Source organism: Oratosquilla oratoria, chromosome 12, assembly GCF_046742065.1.
Source record: "Oratosquilla oratoria isolate Oo_2021 chromosome 12, ASM4674206v1, whole genome shotgun sequence".
Taxonomy (NCBI): domain Eukaryota; kingdom Metazoa; phylum Arthropoda; class Malacostraca; order Stomatopoda; family Squillidae; genus Oratosquilla; species Oratosquilla oratoria.
The window spans coordinates 33,835,979-33,858,933 of NC_134788.1; the positions used below are offsets into that span (position 1 = coordinate 33,835,979).

At 38.5% G+C, this 22,955-nt stretch overlaps 3 protein-coding genes across 6 annotated transcripts; all 3 read left to right on the forward strand.

The window, feature by feature from the left end:
• Positions 1-822: 822 nt before the first annotated feature.
• Positions 823-3,727, forward strand: LOC143031330 (uncharacterized). Its single transcript, XM_076195024.1, has one exon. The coding sequence runs from the start codon at positions 1,723-1,725 to the stop codon at positions 2,524-2,526; it is 804 nt and encodes a 267-aa protein (XP_076051139.1). The 5' UTR covers positions 823-1,722; the 3' UTR covers positions 2,527-3,727.
• Positions 3,728-13,124: 9,397 nt separating this feature from the next.
• On the forward strand, positions 13,125-21,360 carry LOC143031319 (uncharacterized). Of its 3 annotated transcripts, none has more exons than XM_076194999.1 (2): positions 13,125-13,165; positions 19,623-21,360. In XM_076194999.1, the coding sequence occupies exon 2, from the start codon at positions 19,753-19,755 to the stop codon at positions 20,830-20,832; it is 1,080 nt and encodes a 359-aa protein (XP_076051114.1). In that variant the 5' UTR covers positions 13,125-13,165; positions 19,623-19,752; the 3' UTR covers positions 20,833-21,360. The 3 variants fall into 3 exon arrangements, with proteins under 3 accessions (XP_076051114.1, XP_076051115.1, XP_076051113.1); XM_076195000.1 differs by lacking the exon at positions 13,125-13,165 and adding an exon at positions 15,373-15,406; XM_076194998.1 differs by lacking the exon at positions 13,125-13,165 and adding an exon at positions 16,659-16,754.
• LOC143031322 (uncharacterized) lies at positions 13,175-16,474 on the forward strand. 2 transcript variants are annotated; one of them, XM_076195009.1, is made up of 2 exons: positions 13,175-13,391; positions 15,373-16,474. In XM_076195009.1, exon 2 carries the CDS (start codon positions 15,503-15,505, stop codon positions 16,472-16,474), a length of 972 nt encoding a protein of 323 aa, XP_076051124.1. In that variant the 5' UTR covers positions 13,175-13,391; positions 15,373-15,502. The 2 variants fall into 2 exon arrangements, with proteins under 2 accessions (XP_076051124.1, XP_076051123.1); XM_076195008.1 differs by lacking the exon at positions 13,175-13,391 and adding an exon at positions 13,513-13,610.
• Positions 21,361-22,955: the final 1,595 nt, after the last annotated feature.

The window sequence follows — 22,955 nt, forward strand, 5'->3', positions numbered from 1 at the left end:
AAGGATGTGGGTTACATTAGTACCATATATTAACTGGGACTGGAATAATTCAAATACATGCGGCTGTCTCACAATAGGAACCATTGCCTTCAAAAAGAAGAAGAAAAAAAAGGTGTCATTCTTCATGAGCTAACCACAAAGTAGTCTTATATTGTCTTTGTGATTTACGAGTAAGATTGCCGTAGGCACAAATAAAATTTCACGAAGAGTTAATTGTAATAAATTCTAAGTGACTTTTTTCCCTGAATAACCATAACTCAACAAGCTACTCCCACCATGCGCCTTATTGTAATAGTTGATAGAACTGTGGGGGGTGGGAGTCTAACTTAACCAAGCTATAGGTAGAGATAAGTTACGCTAAGTTGACTTGATTGTTTTTTACTTACTCTAAGATGATACACATAAACATTTTATATTTTATTTACTAATCCCAAATGTGTAGGGTGAGGGTGGTGGGGCAAAGGTGTTCCCTGACAAATGGAAACCAAGCGATTTGCTGAAGAAAACAGGATTCGTAAGAATCACACATTGATTTCTGACAACCTTGATTATTGGGTGAGTATAGACTTCTGCGAATCCACTCATGTGGCTTCTTATATCTCTACTAATTTTTACTTTGCCAGTCTCTGGGTTTTTTTTTTTCCAATTTCTGCACTCATTCATAATTTTTATATTTGTTCAATCGTCCATTTTCTTCATTTAAAAATGGTACGAGTTGTTTGTTCTCTTCTCTACTGCATTGTGGATAATGCCTCAGTGTGTTTGTATATTTTCCTAATACTCCTAATATATGAACAAGTAATATACTTTATATCGGAATATTCTAGGAATGGCGACATTGACCATAACCTACAAAATAAAATCTTATGTTGATTCATGCATAAGGTTGCTATGGGGCACAAATACCCATGCAGATTACTTATAACTCAGTTGAATTGGCTGTTTTCACTGAATAACTATAACTCAACAAGCTACTCCAATCGTGCCCCTTGTTTTAGTATTTGAAGAAGGGATGTTGAATCTTGCTTAACCTAAGTGTAGGTAGGGACAAGGATGTAAAAAATAAAAAATATATAGTTTTATTTATAGTCTTTAGGTGGAATTTCCGTCTAATGGTACTTTTCCTGCCAACCGTGATGACACAATTTGCTGTAGAAATAAGTATCAGATTCTCAAAAATCTCTCAAACGTTGATTTATGACATCCTTGATTAGTGTATGAAGTGGCCTGCCTGCGAAAACTTGAGAAAGATTTCTTATTTTCAATATGCTATTTTATCCTACATTATACATCAGTCCCTTTCACATCCTCTCTCTTGATATTATTCATCCAATATTTTGCCTTACTATTTCCTGACTAATTTATACTGTCCCAGTCTCTGTTTTTATTTATTTGTTTGTTTTTATGCAACTCTATCACTTTAAGTTTTTGATCAACCTCCCATTTGTCTCTTCTTCCTTTAAGCTGCTTCTTTGATAAGAGTTGTTTGTTCCCTTCCTCTACTGTTTTTGCAATGCCCCATTATAACTGTATACGCCTGTGTTATTCGTATCACATGCTTTGATGTCGAATTTATTATATATTTTTTTTTTACAGGACGAGGGTAAATATCAACATTTTCAAGGAAAAGGTATCTGAAGATTTCGTATATCCATCATATAATAAAGAGAACCTAGTGCGGTGTCTGCATTACACCTAACGAGTCATCTTAAATAACACATAATGACCCACAATATAAAGAAACCTTTCCAATGTGACATATGTGATACATCTTTCGCACGAAAGAGTACTCTCAAAAATCATGTGATGACCCACACTGGAGAGAAGCCTTTTCAATGTGACCTGTGCGATGCAGCTTTCTCACAAAAGAGTACTCTCAAATATCACGTGATGACCCACACTGGAGAGAAACCTTTCCAGTGTGACTTGTGTGATGCAGCTTTCTCAGGGAAAGGTGCTCTCCAACAACACATAATGGCCCACACTGGGGAGAAGCCTTTCCCGTGTTACCTGTGCGATGCAGCTTTCTCACAAAAGGGTCATCTCAAACGACACATGATGACCCACACTGGAGAAAAACCCTTCAAATGTGACCTGTGTGATGCGGCTTTCTCATCAAAGAGTCATCGCAAAGAACACATAATGACCCACACTGGAGAGAAGTCCTTCAAGTGTGACTTGTGTGATGCTGCTTTCTCACGAAACAGTGATATCAAACGACACATGATGAGCCATACTGAAGAGAAACCCTTCAAGTGCAACCTATGTGATGCGGCTTTCTCACGAAAGAATGATGTCAAACGACACATAATGACCCATACTGGAGAGAAGCCCTTCAAGTGTGACCTATGCGATGCATCTTTCACAGGAAAGACTGCTCTCAAAAATCACGTGTTGACCCACACTGGAGAGAAGCCTTTCAAGTGTGACCTGTGCGACGCAGCTTTCTCACGGAAGAGTGTTCTTAGACGACACATTATGATCCACACTAGAGAGAAACCTTCAAGTACGACCTGTACGATGTAGCTTTCTTATCAAGTGTGATCTCAAACGACACATGATGGCCCATACTGGAGAGGCTTTCCAATGTGACCTCTGGGGTGCACAATTTTCTCAAATGACCCACATTAGAAAAAAAAAATTGTGACCTGTGCGATGAAACTCTCACAAAACTGCTCTCAAATATCTTGCGATGATCCACACTCATGTGATCTGTGTGAGCTTTCTGAGGGGGAAAATCTTAGATATCACGTGGTACCCCATACAGGAAAGAAGCCTTTTTCAGGTATATCACGAAGGACTTGTTTCAAATGTCACGTAGTGACTCCCATTTCCTCACGAAATGTTGATTTCATGTATTGTGTGATGACCCGCGCTGGTGAGTGGCCCCTCCAGTGCGACCTGATGGCACTTTCAGCTACTAATTAATTATTTATCCACAGTTGTTGACCTGTTTGGTCGAGGAGTCGGCGCATACACAAAGTTGGTTGTAAATATTCGTTAGATTACTTTCAATTGTGCTCTTACTTGAGTGCCCTTGTTTGAATGCCACATTGCAAAATTGCATTGTTGCTTGTTCCTCATTAAAGAAGCTTTAGCGTTCCATTAAATGCACGAATGTTCTTGTAATTACGAAAAACCGTGGAGAATAGCAGCGAGTGGAGTAACTGGTGGATATATCTGCACGTCATGACGAATAGTTCTGTTTACCTTAGCATTGTGCAAAGTTGTCCGGAGTAGATAGACAGACTTTATTTGGCAATGAATCAATGTATATGAAGTGCAAATAATGACAAGAACACATAGTTCGGAATAATAAATGTAAATTGCCGAGGATAACACAAAAAGCATGTACGCTTATTTCCATTGTGGTCCTCATCAGATTGTTATTCTACACTAAGTCACACTGACAACATACGTAGGGGGTTAAGGGGACCAGAGACAATCATGAGTAATACCAGTCAGAACACATATGACACATAAACATTGTTATAGTTTAGCTAATATTACTAAAATGTTTGTACGCATAGGAATATTGAGACCAAAAATTTGAGCATCACAAAAAGGAACATTGCAATAAGCAAAGGAACAACAAAATAATAATAAACTGTAACAAAACAGTATGAGTGAGTACTATATCAGAGTAGTACCATTAATGATATATTGCATTATTCTACAGCTGTATCAACATGTATGAGTGAGTACTTGTAATATGTGTTAATGTAAATATAACTACGATAATATATTCACCAGTGTTTATTGAATCCCAGGAGATATAGCACCCACAATTTAATTAAGTCTTTTCAAGATTGATATGAAATGACCTATGATGACTTGCTCATTGTTGTTGAAGAATAAATCCGAGATGTTAACTGATCGTGTTGGTTTTGTTATTATTTTGCTAAAAAGAATTTGTTTCATGGTGTCTAGTTGTGGTTTTGATTATACTTGTTCTTCTTTAGTACCTGCTGAGACAATTTCTGAAATATATCATGACGCCATCATGACTTCTAGTGTCTGCCGGTCTGTATAAAATGTAGTTGTTAATTATTTATTTTTCTGCACATAACGTCCTTTTTTAAGGTCTCTGTTAGGGCAATCTATGGGTAATGCTTTGACCTTACACGCACACACACACCCAACTCCCCGCCCACGAGAGTTGGAGTAATGACTAGAAGCGCGGTGATACTGAAATTATTTTCAGCCCTGGGCAGGATTCGAACCCGGACCGCCGTAGTGACAGTCCGGGACTCTGCCAACCACGCCACCGAGTCGTGTGTGTGTGTGTGTGTGTGTGTGTGTGTGTGTGTATATATATATATATATATATATATATATATATATATATATATATATATATGACAAGGCAGGAAGAGGAAGATGGGCAGATTATTTTAAGGCAATTGCTAAATGTGAAGGAGGATAGGGAGGGAAAGGTAGTTGCAATGGGAAGCGCTAACAAAATGACTGTGATGGGTGTGGAAAATGGAGGAGAAATAAAATGAAGTGATGGTAGTTGTTAAGATGATGAGAGCAGGTAAGGCACCTGGGTTGGATGGATACCATGCAGAATGTCTGAAAAAAAGTACAGTGATAGTGGACTGGCTGGTGAGGTTATTTAATGCTTGTTTAAGAGAAGGTAGAGTGCCGGAGGACTGGACGAGTGCCTGTATAGTTCCATTTTACAAGGGGAAAGAGGACAAGTGTGAGTGTAGTATTTTCAGAGGGATAAGTTTGTTAAGTGTGGTTGAGAAGGCTTATGGAAGGGTCTTGATTGAGAGGATTAGGAGAGGAACAGAATGAGTAATTGCTGAGGAACAGTGTGGGTTTAGGACAGGTAGGGGTTGCGTAAATCAGATTTTTTGTGGTAAGATATATGAGAAAGGTTTAGGAAAAGGTAACGATGTATTTTGGCTTTTATGGATCTGGAAAAGGCTTATGATAGGGTAGACAGGAAGGCACTGTGGGAGGTATTGGAGATATATGAGATAGGAGGAAAGCTTTTAAGAACAGTCAAGGGATTGGAGATGGTTAAAGTAAATGGAGAAAAGTGGGGCATAAGCCAGGTGTTTGCTGGCGACACTGCGCTTGTAGCAAGTCAGAGGAGGGTTTAAGAAAGTTAGTGACAGAGTTTGAGAGAGTCTGCGAAAGAAGAATGTTGAGGATGTATGTGGGTAAAAGTAAGGTGATGAGATGCACAAAGGGTGAAAGTGGCAGGAGCCTGGAAGTGAATATAAAGAGAGACTGGAGGAAGTGGATAGATTTAGATATTTGGGTGCGAATGTGGCAGGAAAGGGTAGAGTGGAGGTGGAGGTAGAATGTAGATTGAGAGAAGCGAGTAAATGTCTTGGGGGTTAAAAAAAAAAAGTGTAATGAGAAATTATTTTCAAGGACTTCCATGCCTTTCATGATTCTGTAAATGGCCAATAGATTGCGTTTTTCTCTTCTTTGTTCCAGGGTTGGTAGTTCCAATTTAGACAATCTTAGCTCGTATGTCAATTTTGAAAGTGTTGAGGCCATCTTTGTCGTTGCTCTTTGGGTTTCTATTTTCCTTATATATATATATATATATATATATATATTATATATATATATATATATATATATATATATATATATATATAATATGTATATGTACTGGGTGTCCATAGTGTCGACTCCAATCTTGGTCTTATCACTGTGTGTGTGTGTGTGTATGTGTGTGTGTGTGTGTGTGTGTGTGTGTGTGTGTGTGTATTAATTCTGTAAGTAGGTCGTCAAATAGGTTTAGAATTCTTTGTGATATGCCTTTGGTGTTTTGCTGGTCTTTTTCTGGGCATGGTTTGCTATTTCTGGATTTAGATAAGCCACGGTTTGTGGATGGTCAGCATTTTTTTTTTTTTTTTTTTTTTTTTTTTTTGTCCTATTCTTTTAGAAACGGCATATCCTATGTCGTCCCGGGCTGCCATTGATCCCATATTCATTATTATCAACCTCTTTCTCTTTGGTTAGTTTAATCGTAGGATTAAGTAAATGGTAGAACGGATAACCTGGTTTTGGGTTTTGCTGATTTTGTGTGTGTGTGTGTGTGTGGTGTGTGTGTGTGTGTGTGTGTGTGTGTGTGTGTGTGTGTGTGTGTGTGTGTGTGTGTGTGTGTGTGTGTGTGTGTGTGTGTGTGTGTGTGTGATTCGATGTGGTCAGCGTCTGTATGTTCACATATTTCTCTCGGTATTTGACATTTTTAATTAACTTCTGATTGCTTCCTTTGTGTTTTCAATAATGTTATTTTGTGCCATTTGATCCGTCGAGATGGACCCTTGCAGGCATTTTAGGAGTTTATTATTGTTTTCTTGTAATTGTCTCTGTGCATATCCTACGTCATCCTGTTTGGCTGCCATTGGTTCCATTATCATCATCAACCACTTTATGGTTTGTCCAGTCGTAGGATAGAAAAAAAAAATATATATATATATATATATATATATATATATATATATATATATATATATATATATATATATATATATATATATATATATATAACCTGGTAGGGTGGGGATTTAATGGAATATTTTTGTTCTTGTGTGTCTGGTGATTCGATTTGATCGGTGTCTGTATGTTGATATATTAATCTCGTGATTTGACATATTTTGATTAGCTTCTGATGGCGTCCATTTTGTTTTCAGTAATGTTATTTTGTGCTTCCTGTCGCTGTGCAGAGGTAGATGTGCTCACCCTGTTTGTTTGCATTCTTCTTAGCAGGCCGCCACTTCATCTTCCTCGGAACGAAAATCCAATGAAAGAAAAGTCGTTTTTAATGCAAGGGATGCGGGTTACAAGTACATTATACATTATTTGGGATTCGAATACTTCAAATAAATGCAATGTAATGTCTCACAAGAGGAATTGTTGCCTCAGGAAATATTAGTAAGTACATACATACATATACCAAGGCTTTTTCCCCCTTACAGGGGAGGTAGCCAAAAAGGAAAAGGCATAAAATCATTCCCACCCATTCCATCCCTGAATATACTCCACACCCCTCCACCCTCCCTCTTATCTTAGCACCTCCTGGATAAGTAATTCACTTTATATCGGATTCCAGAAATAGCGCCATTTCCATAACGTTACAAAGATGTCTTCTGTTGTATTCGTGACTTACTAGTAACATTGCTTGGGGTCCAAATAAAAATTCAGGAAATTTTAATTACAATTCATTTTAAGTGATTTGTTTTGACTGAATATCTATAACTCAAGAAGCTATCCCCATCATGGGCCTTATTTTACTAGAGGGGGGGGGGAGTCTAACCTAACCTAGCATTGAATATAGTTTTATTGATGGCCCACACTGGAGAGAAGCCTTTCCAATGTGACCTATGTGGTGCAACTTTCTCACAAGAGTCATCTCAATATTACTTGATGACCAACATTGAAGAAAACTCATTCCAGTGTGACCTGTCCGATGCAGCTTTCTCACAAAAGAGTGCTCTCTAATAGGACGTGAAGACCCACACTAGAGAGAAGTCTTTCAAGGGTAATCTGTGCGATTAGCTTTCTCACGAAAGAGTGCTCTCAAATATCACGTGATAACCCACACTGGAGAGAGGCCGTTCTAATGTGATACAGGGTTCTGAAAAATGTAATCATAGACTAATAATGAATATTGATATTTTTGTTTTATTAGAATATAAGGATTCATAATGTGCGCATGTGTTTGGTCTGCATACATATTGAATACAAGACAGCTTAATGAATATATATTTTTCATAGATAATGAATATATATTTTTCATAGATATTAGATTAAAGAAAAAATGTACACATTTCATTAGTCTGATATGAAAAAATATATATTTTATGTCTTTTATTCATTGTGAGCAGACGACAAACATTAAGGTCTATAGAGCTGATAAACATTCATTACGTTTATCAAATATATTCTCAAAACAGTATACCATTCACACATCGTGAATCTTCATAATTTGATAATTTACAATTATTCATAAAGCGATAGATAGTATAGGTTTAATCCAACATTCATTATACATGCAAACTAGAAAAATATTTAATGAATCTTCATGTTTTAATAATACATAAATATTCATTGTCTATTCTTCATTATGGTTGTAGACACAAAACAATTGTTATATACTAAAGTTAGATTTTCATTATTTGTATCATTCAACTATGATATAAATATTCCTACTATTCAACAATTATAAGCATTGCCTAATATTGGGTACATACTTAAAGGCTTTGCACATTTTACGGATATCCATAATGTCTAGTAGATTCGTTTTATGCCCGCCCAATTATGAATTCATTATTGGTGATGCACATTCTATAAAGGGTTACAAAAGAGCATGCCGACAGGAGACTTTTTGTTCTATAACCAAGTCGGATGCAGAAAAAAATAGATAAAATTAATCAAACAAATGGGTAATGAGAAATAGTAAACAGAAAATAGCAATATTTTATAACAAAAACATAATAAATGATAGACATTACACTATATTTCTTGGGTGTGTATCTAAATAAATATCAAAACTTCGAACTGTACTACATTGCACTTCCTCTGCAAGAAGTTTCATTAATTTACTACACTATTGCCGAAGTTGTTTCTATCTACCTCCAAAGTAAATCTACTTTCTGACATTTTGACACCGTTATTTCTTGACTGATTCTCATTCAGTGTGAAAATTTCGTCTCTTGATAGCAATTCCCTTTAGAAAATTAAAGACCTGTATCAAGTCACCCCTAAACCTACGCCATTTTAGGAGAAAGAGATTCATATATTTTAGTCGATTTTAGTTTTTGACATTTTGAATCAGTTTTGTGGCTTGCTGTTGTACTTTTCCAATTTGTCAATGTCTTTAATGAGATTCGGTGACCATACGGATACAGCATATTCCAAAGGATGGACTTTTGAAATCAAAAGACCGCACAATCAGTCCTAGAATCTGGTTTGTCTTCTCTGAGACGGAAATACACTACTAACGATTTGAGATCATCACTGATAATTATGCCGAGACCATTCTCCCTATCCACTTTTGTTAACAACTTTCCAAATAACTTGTTATCGTAGGCTACCTATTGTTCTTTTTACCTGTGTGTATAACCTTCCATTTACTTGTGTTAAAATTCATTAGCCACTTTCCAGATCGTTGCTGCAGTTTGTCTAAATATTCTTGAATATATGGATTAAGTGATCATTTGCCATTGCGCATAGTTTTGTATAATCGGCAAATTTGGAGACAATAGATTTCAGTCCATGATCTGTGGAGTTTATAAATACTATGAATAGAAGTGATCCAAGAATGGAACCCTGAAGAACTTCACTTGTAACATTTTTCCATCAAGAAGTTTTGCCATTTAGAACAACTCTCTGTTTACGATCGTTTAAACAATTACTAGTCCAACTTCATAGGCTACCACTTATTCTGTGTGAAGCTAATTTAGTAAATAGTCTTTCGTTCGGGTCGGTATCATGCATTTTATGAATATTCATGTGTGCAATTCTAATGGATTCATTATCTGTGCACCCAACTATGAATTTATTGTTGGTGTTGCAAATTTTTTTGATATTTGTAATATGTGCGGATTTGTAAAATATGCGTGACAGTTACTTATCGCCGGGCAAATTCTAATGAGTTTTCTATATCAAAGAAAACTCGGAATCATGTTTTATTTAGGAATGATATTTAATTTACTGCCCGCATAAACAATTGTTGGCAGACTTTTTTATTCCCAGAGGTGTGCAGAGAGGGGGATGAGACAAACAGATTGGATGTGTTCATCGTCAACAATAAACAATTCCTCACATGACAATTTATATCACTCTTGGAGGGAAAGACTTTATTGAAATGTCAGAGTTGTATCAAAGGATAAAAATAACCACGACTGAATATATTACCATGGATATATATATATATATATATATATATATATATATATATATATATATATATATATATATATATATATATATATATATATATATATATATATATATATATATACAGTATACAGCAACACAGATTACAAATAATGGCGTATACTCCAATTTTTTTTATATCAGATACACCATTCTCTAACATTCTTGACGATTTTTTGTGATTACCAAAAAAAAAAAAATGCAATTAATGGAACACTTAATAAATATAATTACGTAATAAGCCAATCAAAGGTCACTCAAATAATTGCACAACTGAGAGTAAAGCAACAAACATTTACAACTAAAATTTGAGATAAGGCCTTAGTGAGAAAGCTGAAAAGGCTTCTTTCCTCTATGGGTCACAACGTGACGTTTAAGATTGTTATTGGTAGTTTCAGAGGGATCAGTTTGTTAAGTGTAGTTGGGAAGGGTCTTGATTGAGAGAATTAGGTGAGGAACAGAGGGAGTAATTGCTGAGGAAAAGTGGGTTTAGGACAGGTAGGGGTTGGATGGATCAGATTTTTGTGGTAAGACAGATATGTGAGAAAGCTATAGGAAAAGATAACGATGTATTTTGGGGTTTTATGGATTTGAAAAAATCTTATGACAGGGTAGACAGAAAGGCACTGTGGGAGCTATTGCAGATATATGGGATAGGAGGAAAGATGTTAAGAGCAGTCAAGAGTTTTTACGAGAGTAGCTCGTGTTAGAATTGGGAATGGGGAGAGTGAGTGGGTTGAGGTAAAGGTGGGATTTCACCAGGGATGTGATATGTTTTATTGTCTGTTCAATTTATGCATGGATTGGATGGTGCGAGAGGTAAACACAAGGGTAATGGGTCTGGGATTGGAGATGGTTAAAGAAAACAGAAAAGTGGGAGATAAGCTAGTTGTTGTTTACTGACGACACTGCGCTTCTGGCAGGATTAGAGGAGGGTTTAAGGAAGTTAGTGACAAAGATTGAGAGGGTCTGCGAAAGAAGAAAGTTAAAGATATATGTGGGTAAAAGTAAGGTGATGAGATGTAGAAGGGGAGAATGTGGCAGCAGACTGGAAATGAGTATTAAGGGAGAGAGAACAGAGGAAGTGGATAGTTTTAGATACTTGGGTGTGAATGTGGCGGGAGAGAGAGGAGTGGAGGTGGAGGTAGAAGGTTGATTGAGAGAAGTAAGTAAATGTCTTAGGGGTTAAAAAGTGTAATGATAAATAGACATTTGGGAATGGATACTAAGAGAAGATTGTATGAAGGAGTAATTATGCCGACAGCACTGTATGGGGCAGAAACATGGAGCATAAGAAAGGAAGAGAAGAGGTGTTTGAATGCGTTTGAGATTAGGTGACTGAGAACTATGATAGGGGTTACCAGGCTGGATAGAGTGAGAAACGAGGAGGTGAGGAGGAGAACGGGGATGGAAAGGGAGGAGTTGGGAGATAGGGCTGATGAAAGAGTATTGGGATGATTTGGACACATGGGAAGAATGAGAGAAGTAAGATTAGTAAAAGAGGTGTGGAAAGCAGAGGTAGAAGGAGTGAACATGAGGGGGCGACCAAAGATGAGATGGATGGATGGGGTAAAAGGGGTATTGGGAAAGAGGGGAATGTCTGTTGAAGAAGGACGGGAGAAGATAGAGGCGAATGGGGAATGGTTGCGTATGAATAATGCTGTGATGCATGAACAGACCCCTTACATGCAGAAGTGCCGCCCCCTTAAATGTGACGGCTCAGGGAATATGCCCCCCCCCCTCTAGCGGTGACCATTAAAGGTTCTCTGTGACAGACGGCGTGAATCTGTCTGCAAAGATGCCTTCTGGGGATTTTCATGTTGTTTACATGATCCACCTCTCCTTCATATCTTTTTTCTTCCAAAACATCTTCTTATTACTTAAAAAAAAAATTCTGTCATTCTCTTCCCTCATTTCACATCTGCCCTCTTTTTTTATTTTTATTTTTTTTGGGGGGGGGGGTGAGTTATTATTTTTCATAATTTTTTTTTTTTTTTTTTTTTTTTTTTTTTTTTTTTTGTCAACAGGCTGAAGAAATGAGGCCTCCTTTTTGTGTCATTTTGCGAGAAGAAAACGGGGGTGAAGGGGACCTGCTCAAGGTTGTCTGTGACCTTGGGAACGGGAAGGCCAGCTACGCCGGGGAGTTTTGTCGTTGTGTGCTATAGTCAGTAGAGGGTGCCACTAATTTGGCACTCTTCCGGCACAATAGCTTAAGTACCGCCCCGGGGCAAAGTGCCGGCCCCCTAAATGTGCCGCCACAGGGCATATGCCCCCCCCCCCAAGTGAGGGCCTTGTGCATGAAAGTGGGGGGGGGAGGGAGTATGTGTGAAAAGAAAAAGAAAATTGATGCAGCCCGAAGGTATTTCTCCCCGTCTTCTCTTTTACCATAAGGGGACGGAGAGGGGGTCGCCGAATTAATGAAGCGGCCTTGCTGTGTCTTGCGACACTACTTCTGATCCAGGTCAGGGGGCGAGATGCAGGGATGACCCATCATCTGGGAGGAGCTAAGATAAGAGAGCGGGAGGGGGGTGGATGGGAAAGGAGTATGTATTGGATGGGAGTGTTTTTTATTTGTTTGTTTATTTATTTATTATTATTTCTTTGCTACCTCCCTTGTTGGGGGTATGGGGAGGGAGCCTTTGGTATATGTGTGTATATAGACATACAGTATATATATATATATATGTGTGTGTGTGTGTATTTACCTAGTTGTATTTTATGGGAAGGGGAGCTATGCCCATGGTGTCCCGTCTTCATATATCATTTTATCTAAACTATTTTTAAATTCATGTATTGTTTTTGCACACACCACTTTCTCATCTATGTGTGTGTGTGTGTTTGTGTGTATATATATATATATATATATATATATATAAAATATACATATTTATATAATATATATATATATATATATCTATATATTTATGTATTTATTTTATGTTCATAGTTCTTCTTATAGGCCTAAAATTGTGATCTTTGGGTGTCTTCCTTGCTCTTTTTCTGGGCACCCAGGGCTGCACCCTTTCTCTCTCTCTCTCTCTCTCTCTCTTTCTTTTATTTTCTTTTTCTTTTAGATGCGGCATTTCATACGCCGTCTTGTTTGGCTGCCATTGGGTCAATTTTCATCATCGACCTCTTCTTTCCTTTTGGTTGGTTCAGTCGTAGGAAAAAAAATGGTTGACCGGATAACTTGGATGGGGTAAGGATGGAGTGTTTTGGTTGTGTGCATTGCGATTGGGCTTGGTCTCCGTCTGTAGGTTGATATATTTTCCCCTTGATTTGACACATTTTTAATGAGCTTCTGATACCTCCCCTTTGTTATCAATAATGTTATTTTGTGCTTCCTGTTCCTTTGAGATGCACACTTGCAGGCTTTTTGGGAGTTCATTATAGTCTTCTTGTATTTATCTCTGTGCAGAGGTAATGTGTATCCTGCTTGTTTACATTCCTCTTGGCTGGCCGCCACTTCGTCCTCCTCGGTATAAAAATCAAATTAAGAAAGTTACCCATTAATCCCTCAATTCTTGCCAATCTATTTCTTTATATTTACTTCAGACATCCACTTCGAATTACTTGAATACAAACAAGTGCTTTATAGCAGGAACATTTGCATAGTCCAAGCTTGAAAAAATAATTGAGCTGGGACATTTGTGAGATCCTGTAGTGGCACAGAATCTGATAGCACAACAATCATGCAGGTAGTAAGCAAGTGTTATTATGGGCGCTCGTCACACGTGTACAAGTATTTATTGTGTGGTAGAAGTTATTTTCCTCATCAGTTCAGCACATTATATTGCCTTTTTTATAGACTTATGTAAATGCTTATTAATTATTTACAAGCTCTCATGCTATGCATGGAACGACCATAAATACAAAGCCACAAATTAGGGAGTACGTTTCTTAGGTTACTATATTCTTGGTAAGTTCTTAATGTAAAGGATGCGGATTACATTAGTATCATACATTGTTGGGGACTGGAATACTTCAAATAGCCTACATGCAGTTAAATGTCTCACAAGAGGAACCATTACCTTGAAAAAAAAAAAGTTTCCAGTAAAAGTAGTCTTATATTTTCATGATTTACGAGCAAGATTGCTATGGGCACTAATAAGATTTAACAAAAAATTATGGACAATTTATAGTTTCACCCAAAATTGTTTTTAATTAATTTTAAGTGTTTTGACTGAATAACAATAACTAGCCAATCCCACCATGCGGCTTATTTTAGTAGTTGATAAAATTGTGTGAGGTGGGGGAGTCTAACCTAACCTGGCTAAAGGTAGGGATAGGTTACGCTCAGTTGACTAGATTGTTTTTTACTCTAAGATGATAGACATAAAATTATTTATAGTTTATACACCACTTCTGTGTGTCTAGTAGTAGAACTGGGGCAAAGGTGTTCCCTGACAAATGGAAACAACATTATTTGCTGTACAAAACGGTAGAGGATTGGCAAGAGTCACACAAACATTGATTTCTGACATCCTTGATTATTGGGTGGGTATAGACCTCTGCGAATCCACTCTTGTGTCTTCTTATATCTATTAATTTTTACAATACCAATCTGTTGTTTTTTTCAGCTTCTGCACGTATTCATCCTTTTTATATTTGTTCAATCATCCATTTTCTACCTTTAAGCTTGTTTGGTATGATTTTATTATTATTATTTTTTTACCATGCTGCATTTTGGATAATGCCCCTGTGTATTTGTATATTTTCGTAATACTCCTAATATATGAGTAATTAATATACTTTATATCAACACATTCTAGAAATGGCGTCATTGACCATAACCTACAAAATTAAAGCTTATGTTGATTTATGTGTAAAGTTGCTATGGGGCACAAACACACTTGTAAATAACTTATAACTCAGTTTAAATTGCTGTTTTCACTGAATAGCTTCAGCTCGACAATGTACTCCAACCGTGCCCCTTGTGTTAGTATTGGATGGAAGGGAAGGTGACTCTAACCTAACCTAGGTGTAGGTAGGGACAAGTTAGGATAGGTTGACTGAATGTAATTTACTTCTGACCCTAGGATATAAAAAAATCATTATGTTAGATTTTTAATCATAGGTTTTTGTGGTATCTCTCAAATATTGATTTATAACAACCATGATTGGTGTATGTAGTGGTCTACAAAAAATTGAGAAAGATTTCTTACTTCTGACTATGCTGTTGTGTCCTATTACACTCTATATCTTTGAAGTATCTATTCATCCTTATAATTTCCAGACTAATACTGTCAGTCTTTTTTTTTTCGGCGCAACTCCATCACTTTGATCAACCTTTCAGTCCTTTTTTCCTCCTATAAGCTTCGTCTTTGATATGAGTTGTTTGTTCCCTTTCCTTATTGCATTTTGGTTAATGTCCAACTATATGAATGTGTACATCCATGTTACTCGTATCACATGCTCTCAACAAGTTAGAGTTTGAACTTGTTATATATTTTCTTTCAGGACGAGGGTAAATATCAACATTTTCAAGGAAAAGGTAACCGAAGATTCCGCATATTTGTCCTATTATAAAGAAAATCTGGTGTGCTGTCTCCATCACACCTATCTAACGAGTCATCTTAAATAACACGTGATGACCCACACTATAGAGAAACCTTTCCAATGTGACATATGTGATGCAGTTTTCTCACGAAAGACTAATCTCAAATATCATGTGATGACCCACACTGGAGAGAAACCTTTCCAATGTGACATATGTGATGCAGCTTTCTCACGAAAGAGTAATCTCAAATATCATGTGATGACCCACACTGGAGAGAAGCCTTTTCAATGTGACCTGTGTGATGCAGCTTTCTCACAAAAGATTCATCTCAAATATCACATGATGACCCACACTGGAGAGGAACCTTTTCAATGTGACCTGTGTGATGCAGCTTTCTCAGCAAAAAGTCGTCTCCAACAACACATAATGACCCACACTGGAGAGAAGCACTTCAAGTGTGACCTGTGTGATGCGGCTTTCTCACGAAAGAATGATCTCAAACGACACATGATGACCCACACTGGAGAGAAGCCCTTCAAGTGTGACCTGTGTGATGCGGCTTTCTCACGAAAAAATGATGTCAAAGGACACATGATGACCCACACTGGAGAGAAACCTTTCAAGTGTGACCTGTGCGATGCAGCTTTCACAGGAAAGACTGCTCTCAAAAATCACGTGTTGACCCACACTGGAGAGAAGCCTTTCAAATGTGACCTGTGCGATGCAGCTTTCAGAGGAAAGACTGCTATAAAAAATCATGTGTTGATCCACACTGGAGAGAAGCCTTTCAAGTGTGACCTGTGCGATGCAGCTTTCAGAGGAAAGACTGCTCTCAAAAATCACGTGTTGACCCACACTGGAGAGAAGCCTTTCAAGTGTGGCCTGTGCGATGCAGCTTTCACAGGAAAGACTGCTCTAAAAAATCACGTGTTGACCCACACTGGAGAGAAGCCTTTCAAGTGTGACCTGTGCGACGCAGCTTTCTCACGGAAGAGTGTTCTCAAACGACACATTATGATCCACACTAGAGAGAAACCCTCAAGTACGACCTGTACGATGTAGCTCTCTTACCAAGTGTGATCTCGAACGACACATGATGGCCCATACTGGAGAGGCTCTCCAATGTGACCTCTGGGGTGCACAATTTTCTCAAATGACCCACATTAGAAAAAAAAAATTGTGACCTGTGCGATGAAGCTTTCTCACAAAAGTGCTCTCAAATATCTTGCGATGATCCACACTGGAGAGAGGCCTTTCTAATGTGATGTAATGTGTGAGCTTTCTCAGGGGGAAAATCTTAGATATCACGTGGTACCCCTTACAGGAAAGGAGCCTTTTTCAGGTATATCACGAAGGACTTGTTTCAAATGTCACGTAGTGACTCCCATTTCCTCACGAAATGTTGATTCCATGCATTGTGTGATGACTCGCGCTGGTGAGGGGCCCCTCCAGTGTGACCTGATGGCACTTTCAGCTACTAATTATTGATCCACAGATGTTGACCTGTTTGGTTGAGGAGTCGGAGCATACACATAAAGTTGGTTGTAAATATTCATTAGTTTACTTTCAATTGTGCTCTTGAGTGCCCTTGTTTGAATGTCATATTGCAAAATTGCATTGTTGCTTGTTCCTTATTAAAGAAAATTTAGCGTTCCATTAAATGCACGAATGTTCTTGTAATTACGAAAAACCGTGGAGAATAGTAGCGAGTGGCATTATGACCTTAGCATTGTGCAAAGTTGTCCAGAGTAAATGCCATTGTTACTTGTAATTTGTGTCAATGTAAATACAACTATGATAATATGTTCAACAGTGTTTATTGAATCCCTGGAGATATAACACTCACAGTTAGATTAAGTCTTTTCAAGAGTGATATGAAATGGCATGTGATGACTTGCTCATTGTTGTTGAAGAATAAATCAGAGATGTTAGTTGATTGTGTTGATTTTGTTATTATTTGTGCCAAGAAGAATTTGTTTCATGGTGTCTAGTGGTATTTTTGATGGTACTTGTTCTTCTTTAGTACCTCCTGAGATAATTTCATGAGTTCTAGTGTCCTTGTCCACTCTGAATATTTAGAATCACGAGTTCATGTGATTTCTCATTTAAGGAGGACGGGAAGAATTAGAAGGAATGGTAGTGTGTGGTGGGATGATGAAGCAAAGAAGGTTGTGGAAAAGAAGCGAGCATTCACTGACTGATTAAAAAATAGGACGAGAGAATCATATGGGAAGTAAAGCATAAGATTTAGGAAGCAAAGAGAAGGGCAGATGTGAAATGGGATGTGAGTATGACAAAAAAATTTAAAGGTAAATATATTGTTCTGGAAGGAAGTTAAAAGAGGAAGAAGTGGCGAATCAAGTAGAGAAGCAAGTAACTGCCTTGGGGGATTAAAATGTGTAATGAGAAATAGACATTTGGGAATGTATAAGAGGAGATTATATGGAATGATTGTACTAACAGTACTGTATGGGGCAGACACATGGAATATAAGAGAGGAAGAAAGGAGGAGTTTGAATGTGCTTGAGATGAAATACCTGAGAAGTTTGGTAGGGGTTACTAGGTTGGATAGAGTGAGAAACGGGGATATGAGGAGGAGAGGGAGTTATGAAATAGGGTTGATGAAAGAGTATTAGGATGGTTTGGGCACATGGAAATAATGAGTGAAGAAAGATTAGTAAAAGAGGTGTGGAAGGAATGAACATGAGGGTGTGACCAAGAATGAGATGGATGGATGGGGGTAAAATGGGCATTGGGGAAGAGAGGAATGTCTAAGGACAGAAGATAGGGGTGAGTGGAGAATGGTTGTGTATGGATGACACCGTGATGCATAGAAGGGTGTGGGCAGGGGATGAGGGAGTAAGTGTGAATAATATTTCGACGGACTGGGTGGGTCGACAATTAAACGAAGCAGCCCTGGTGTGGATGTGCTGTGTTGTGCTACATTTCTTCTGACCCAGGGAGGGCAGTGGGCGAGTTGCAGGGATGGCCCATCATCTAAGAGGAGCCAAGATAAGAGGGAGGGAAAGGGGTGAATGGGAGTGGAGTATGTGGGAATGGAATGTGTGGTAGTGGATTCTATGCCTTTTTTTTGGGGGGGGGGGCTACCTTCCTTGTAAGGGGGAAAAGCCGTTGGTATATATATATATGGAGATTGGTATGTTATAACACATTTATAAAAGTTCACTGTAAACCCACTATCGGAGAAATAATAACAGAAATAAAGAGAAACTGTTTATTTCGACTACTATCTGTAGTCCTCTTCAGCAGAATGCTTACAGAAAGTTAAGATACAAGTTTATATAGGGTGGTGAGGTGGTACATAAAAGGGGGGGATGGGGCAAGGTGGGGGACTCAGGTTACATGCCCTTGAAATGGTTGGGTCAAGGAAGGACATTTAGGGCTATTTTGTCCGACCGCTCTTGACAATAATTTGTTTACCGCTAACTTCGTAATACAATCTGGGGGCCACTGTCCTTTTTAGGTATTAAAGTTAGGATGATGTTTTTATTAGGGAAGATTCTACAATTTTCCTTCGATAGCTACATTGTGATTTAAAAACAATTGATGCATTATCCCAATCTAATCTATGGTCTTTTTGGCTGGCATGAAGGAACACAGCGGAGTTAACTTGTCCATATTTTATGGAGTTTTTATGTTCCTTTAATCTTGTGGACAAATCCTTGCCAGTTTGGCCCTGGTAAACACTATCACAGTCTATATAAAGACTGTGATGATGATGTATTTCATACTATTGATACTTTTTTTTTTGCCAACACTGAGGTTACAATTAATTTGGTGTAGAAAGAAATATCAGCTCATATACTTCTCAAATGTTGATTTATAACATTCATTATTGATGTGTGTGTGTAGTGGTTCAAATTTCCAACTGTGCTGTTGTATCCTGCATTATACACTGGTCTCTATTCTCTGCATTATACACTGGTCTCATATTCTCTATCTCTTTCCAGTATATGTTCATCAGCTCTTTTGCCTTATTATTTCCTAATTTATACTGTCCCAGTCCCTGTTTTTTTTTTTTTCGGCGCAACTCTATCTTCTTTTAAGCGTCGTCTTAGATACGATTTGTTTGTTCCCTTCCATCATTGGATTTTGGTTAATGCCCCACTACATTTGTATATGTCCCTGTTGTTCCTATCACATGCTCTCAGGAAGTTAGATGTTGAACTTCTTATATCTTTTCTTTCAGGGCGAGGGCAAACATCAACATTTTCATGGAAAAAGTATCCGAAGATTCCGGATATTCGTCATATGATAAAGAGAATCTGGTGTGGTGACTGCGTCACACTTATCTAACGAGTCATCTTAAATATCACATCATGCCCCACACTGGAGAGAAACCTATCCAATGTGACCTGTGTGATGCACCTTTCTCACGAAAGAGTACTCTCAAACAACACATAATGACCCACACTGGGGAGAAGCCTTTCCGGTGTGACCTGTGTGATGCACCTTTCTCACGAAAGAATGGTCTCAAACTACACATAATGACGCACAGTAGGGAGAAGCCTTTCCAATGTGACCTGTGTGATTTGGCTTTCTCACGAAAGGCTGATCTCAAACAACACGTGATGACGCACACTGGGGAGAGGCCTTTCCGGTGTGACCTGTGCGATGCAGCTTTCTCACGAAAGAGTACTCTCAAATATCATGTGATGACCCACACTGGAGAGAAGCCCTTCAAGTGCGACCTGTGTGATGCGGCTTTCTCACAAAAGAATAGTCTCAAACGACACATGATGACTCACACTAGAGAGAAGCCCTTCAAGTGTGACCTGTGCGACGCAGCTTTCTCACACAAGCATACCCTCAAACGACACGTGATGACCCACACTGGAGATAAACCTTTTAAGTGTGACCTGTGCGATGCAGCTTTCTCAGATAAACATAATCTTATGCCTCACATGGTGGCCCACACTGGAGAGAAGCCCTTCAAGTGTGACCTGTGTGATGCAGCTTTTTCACACAAGCATATTCTCAAACGACATGTGATAACCCACACTGGAAAGAAATCTTTTAAGTGTGGCCTGTGCGATGCAGCCTTCTTAGATAAAAGTCATATTAGACGTCACATAATGACCCACACTGGAGAGAAGCCTTTCAAGTGTAACCTGTGCGATGCCGTTTTCTCATCAAAGTATCATCTCAAAGAACACATAATAACCCACACTGGAGAGAAGCCTTTCAAATGTGACCTATGTGATTCGGCTTTCTCACGAAAGAATGATCTCAAACAACACATGATGACCCACACTGGAGAGAAGCCCTTCAAGTGTGACTTGTGTGATGCGGCTTTCTCACGAAAGAATGATCTCAAACGACACATAATGACCCATACAGGAGGAGGAGTAGAAGGAGGTAATCACTTGGGTCAATCGGCACACTGGGCTATAAGTTAACGGAAGCCGTCGGAGCTGGAACACATGCTCACCATCCGTATCGCTACATTATCACCAACATGAGTTCGTTCTTCTGACATCGGCCAACGGAAATTTAACCAATTGCTTCATCTCATCGTTCGGCCTTATGCAGGACCCCCCGCCCCCCGCAACCATTCCAGTATTAAGTATCGCTGGTACTAAATCAACGAATGGTATGTATTCGTGGCTGGAAGAGCCTGTGAAGCATTGACTCTTACAAATTTATATCTCCCAGTGTGTAACTGTGTGACTAAGTGTATGATCAAGTGTGTAACTAAATGTGTGACAAAAATGAGTATTCTGTGAAAAGTTGGGATCATTCTTTGTTAAATGCCATGTTGGCGCAGAGTTAAAGTTTCCAATTACTGTCGTTTCCACTTGTGAGGTTCTGTCCTGAGCAGTCAAGTAACTCCAGATAATTAAACTCGTTACTCATAAGATAATTTATCATATGTGTGCATGTATATATATGATATTAATTTATATTATGAGTATTGTTAATGTGAATGCCTGACTGTGTTTAAATAATAGTTAAGATTATTTAAAAATAGTTTGATTAGGCCCTTACTCTACTAATGTTCATATATGACGCTGTGCAGAAGGAAGTACCCATACATATGAAATTAAATAATGCAGAACCCTCGTAGGCTAGTGAAGCTACCGGAGTAAGTTAAAATATGTTGACCTTCAGTAAAGTTAATCTAGTCCTGCTGAGATATAGAGGGTTCTGACACACGTCATGACACTAAGAATATGACAGTGATGAGTGCGGAAAATGGAGGAGATATAAAGAAAGATGAAGTGAAGGCAGTTCTAAAGATGATGAGAGCAGGTAAGGCACATGGGCTGGATAGATGCCATGCAGAATCCCCCCCCCCCCAAATAAAAAGGAGATACAGTGATGGTGGGCTGGTTAGTGAGATTATTTAATGTTTAAGAAAGGGAAGAGTGTCGGAGGACTGGAGTAGTGCCTGTATAGCTCCACTTTACAAGGGAAAAGGGGACAAGTGTGAGTGTCGTAGTTTCAGAGGGATCAGTTTGTAAAGTGTAGTTGGGAAGGTTTATGGGAGGGTTTTGATTGAGAGGATTAGGAGAGGAACAGAGAGAGTACTAATGAGGAACAGTGTGGATTTAGAACAGGAAGGGTTGCGTGGATCATATTTTTATGGTAAGACATATGAGTGAGAAAGCTTTATGAAAATGTAAGGATTTTTGGGGACCCATGTGGATTTGGAAAAGGCTTGTGGCAGGGTAAAGAGAGGTATTGCAGACATATGAGATAGGAAAAAACCTGTTGAGAGCAGCCAAGAGTTTTTTACGAAAGTAGTAGAGCTTGTGTTAGAATCAGAAATGGAGAGAGTGAGTGGTTTGAGCTAGAGGTGGGACTTCGTCAGGAATGTTTCAAGTCGCCTTGGCTGTTCACTTTATATATGGACGGGGTGGTGCGAGAGATAGATGCAAGGGTAATGGACCAGGGATTGGAGATGGTTAAACAAAATGGAATGGAGAAAAGTGAGAGATAGGCCAGTTTTTGTTTACTGATGACACTGTGCTTGTAGTAGGATCAGAGGAAGGATTGAGAAAGTTAGTGACAGAATTTGGGAAGATGTGCGAAAGAAGAAAGTTGAAGATAAATGTGGGTAAAAGTAAGGTGATGAAATGTACAAGAAAGTGGCAGCATACTGGAAGTGAGTATTAAGGGAGAGAGGCTGAAGGAAGTGGGTACTTTTAGATACTTGGGTGCGAATGTGGCAAGAAAGGAAGTGGGGTGGAGGTAGGATGTAGATTGAGAGAAGCAAGTAAATGCCTTGGCGAATTAAAAAATGTAATGAGAAAGACATTTGGGAATGGATGCTAAGAGGAGATTGTATGAAGGAGTGATTGCCAACAGCACCGTATGGGGCAGAAACATGGAACAAAAGAGAGGAGAAGTTTGAATGTGTTTGAGATGAGGTACCTGAGAAGTATGATAGGGTTACTAGGCTGGAGAGAATGAGAAACGAGGAGGTGAGGAGGAGAACAGGGGTAGAAAGGGAGTTGGGAGAGAGTGTTGATGAATAAGTATTGGGATGATTTGGACACATGGAAAGAATGAATGAAGA

Bases quoted from the DNA above. Each gene is read 5' to 3' on its own strand.
- LOC143031322 (XM_076195009.1), top strand. From the start codon at position 15,503: ATGACCCACACTATAGAGAAACCTTTCCAATGTGACATATGTGATGCA.
- LOC143031319 (XM_076194999.1), top strand. From the start codon at position 19,753: ATGCCCCACACTGGAGAGAAACCTATCCAATGTGACCTGTGTGATGCA.
- LOC143031330 (XM_076195024.1), top strand. From the start codon at position 1,723: ATGACCCACAATATAAAGAAACCTTTCCAATGTGACATATGTGATACA.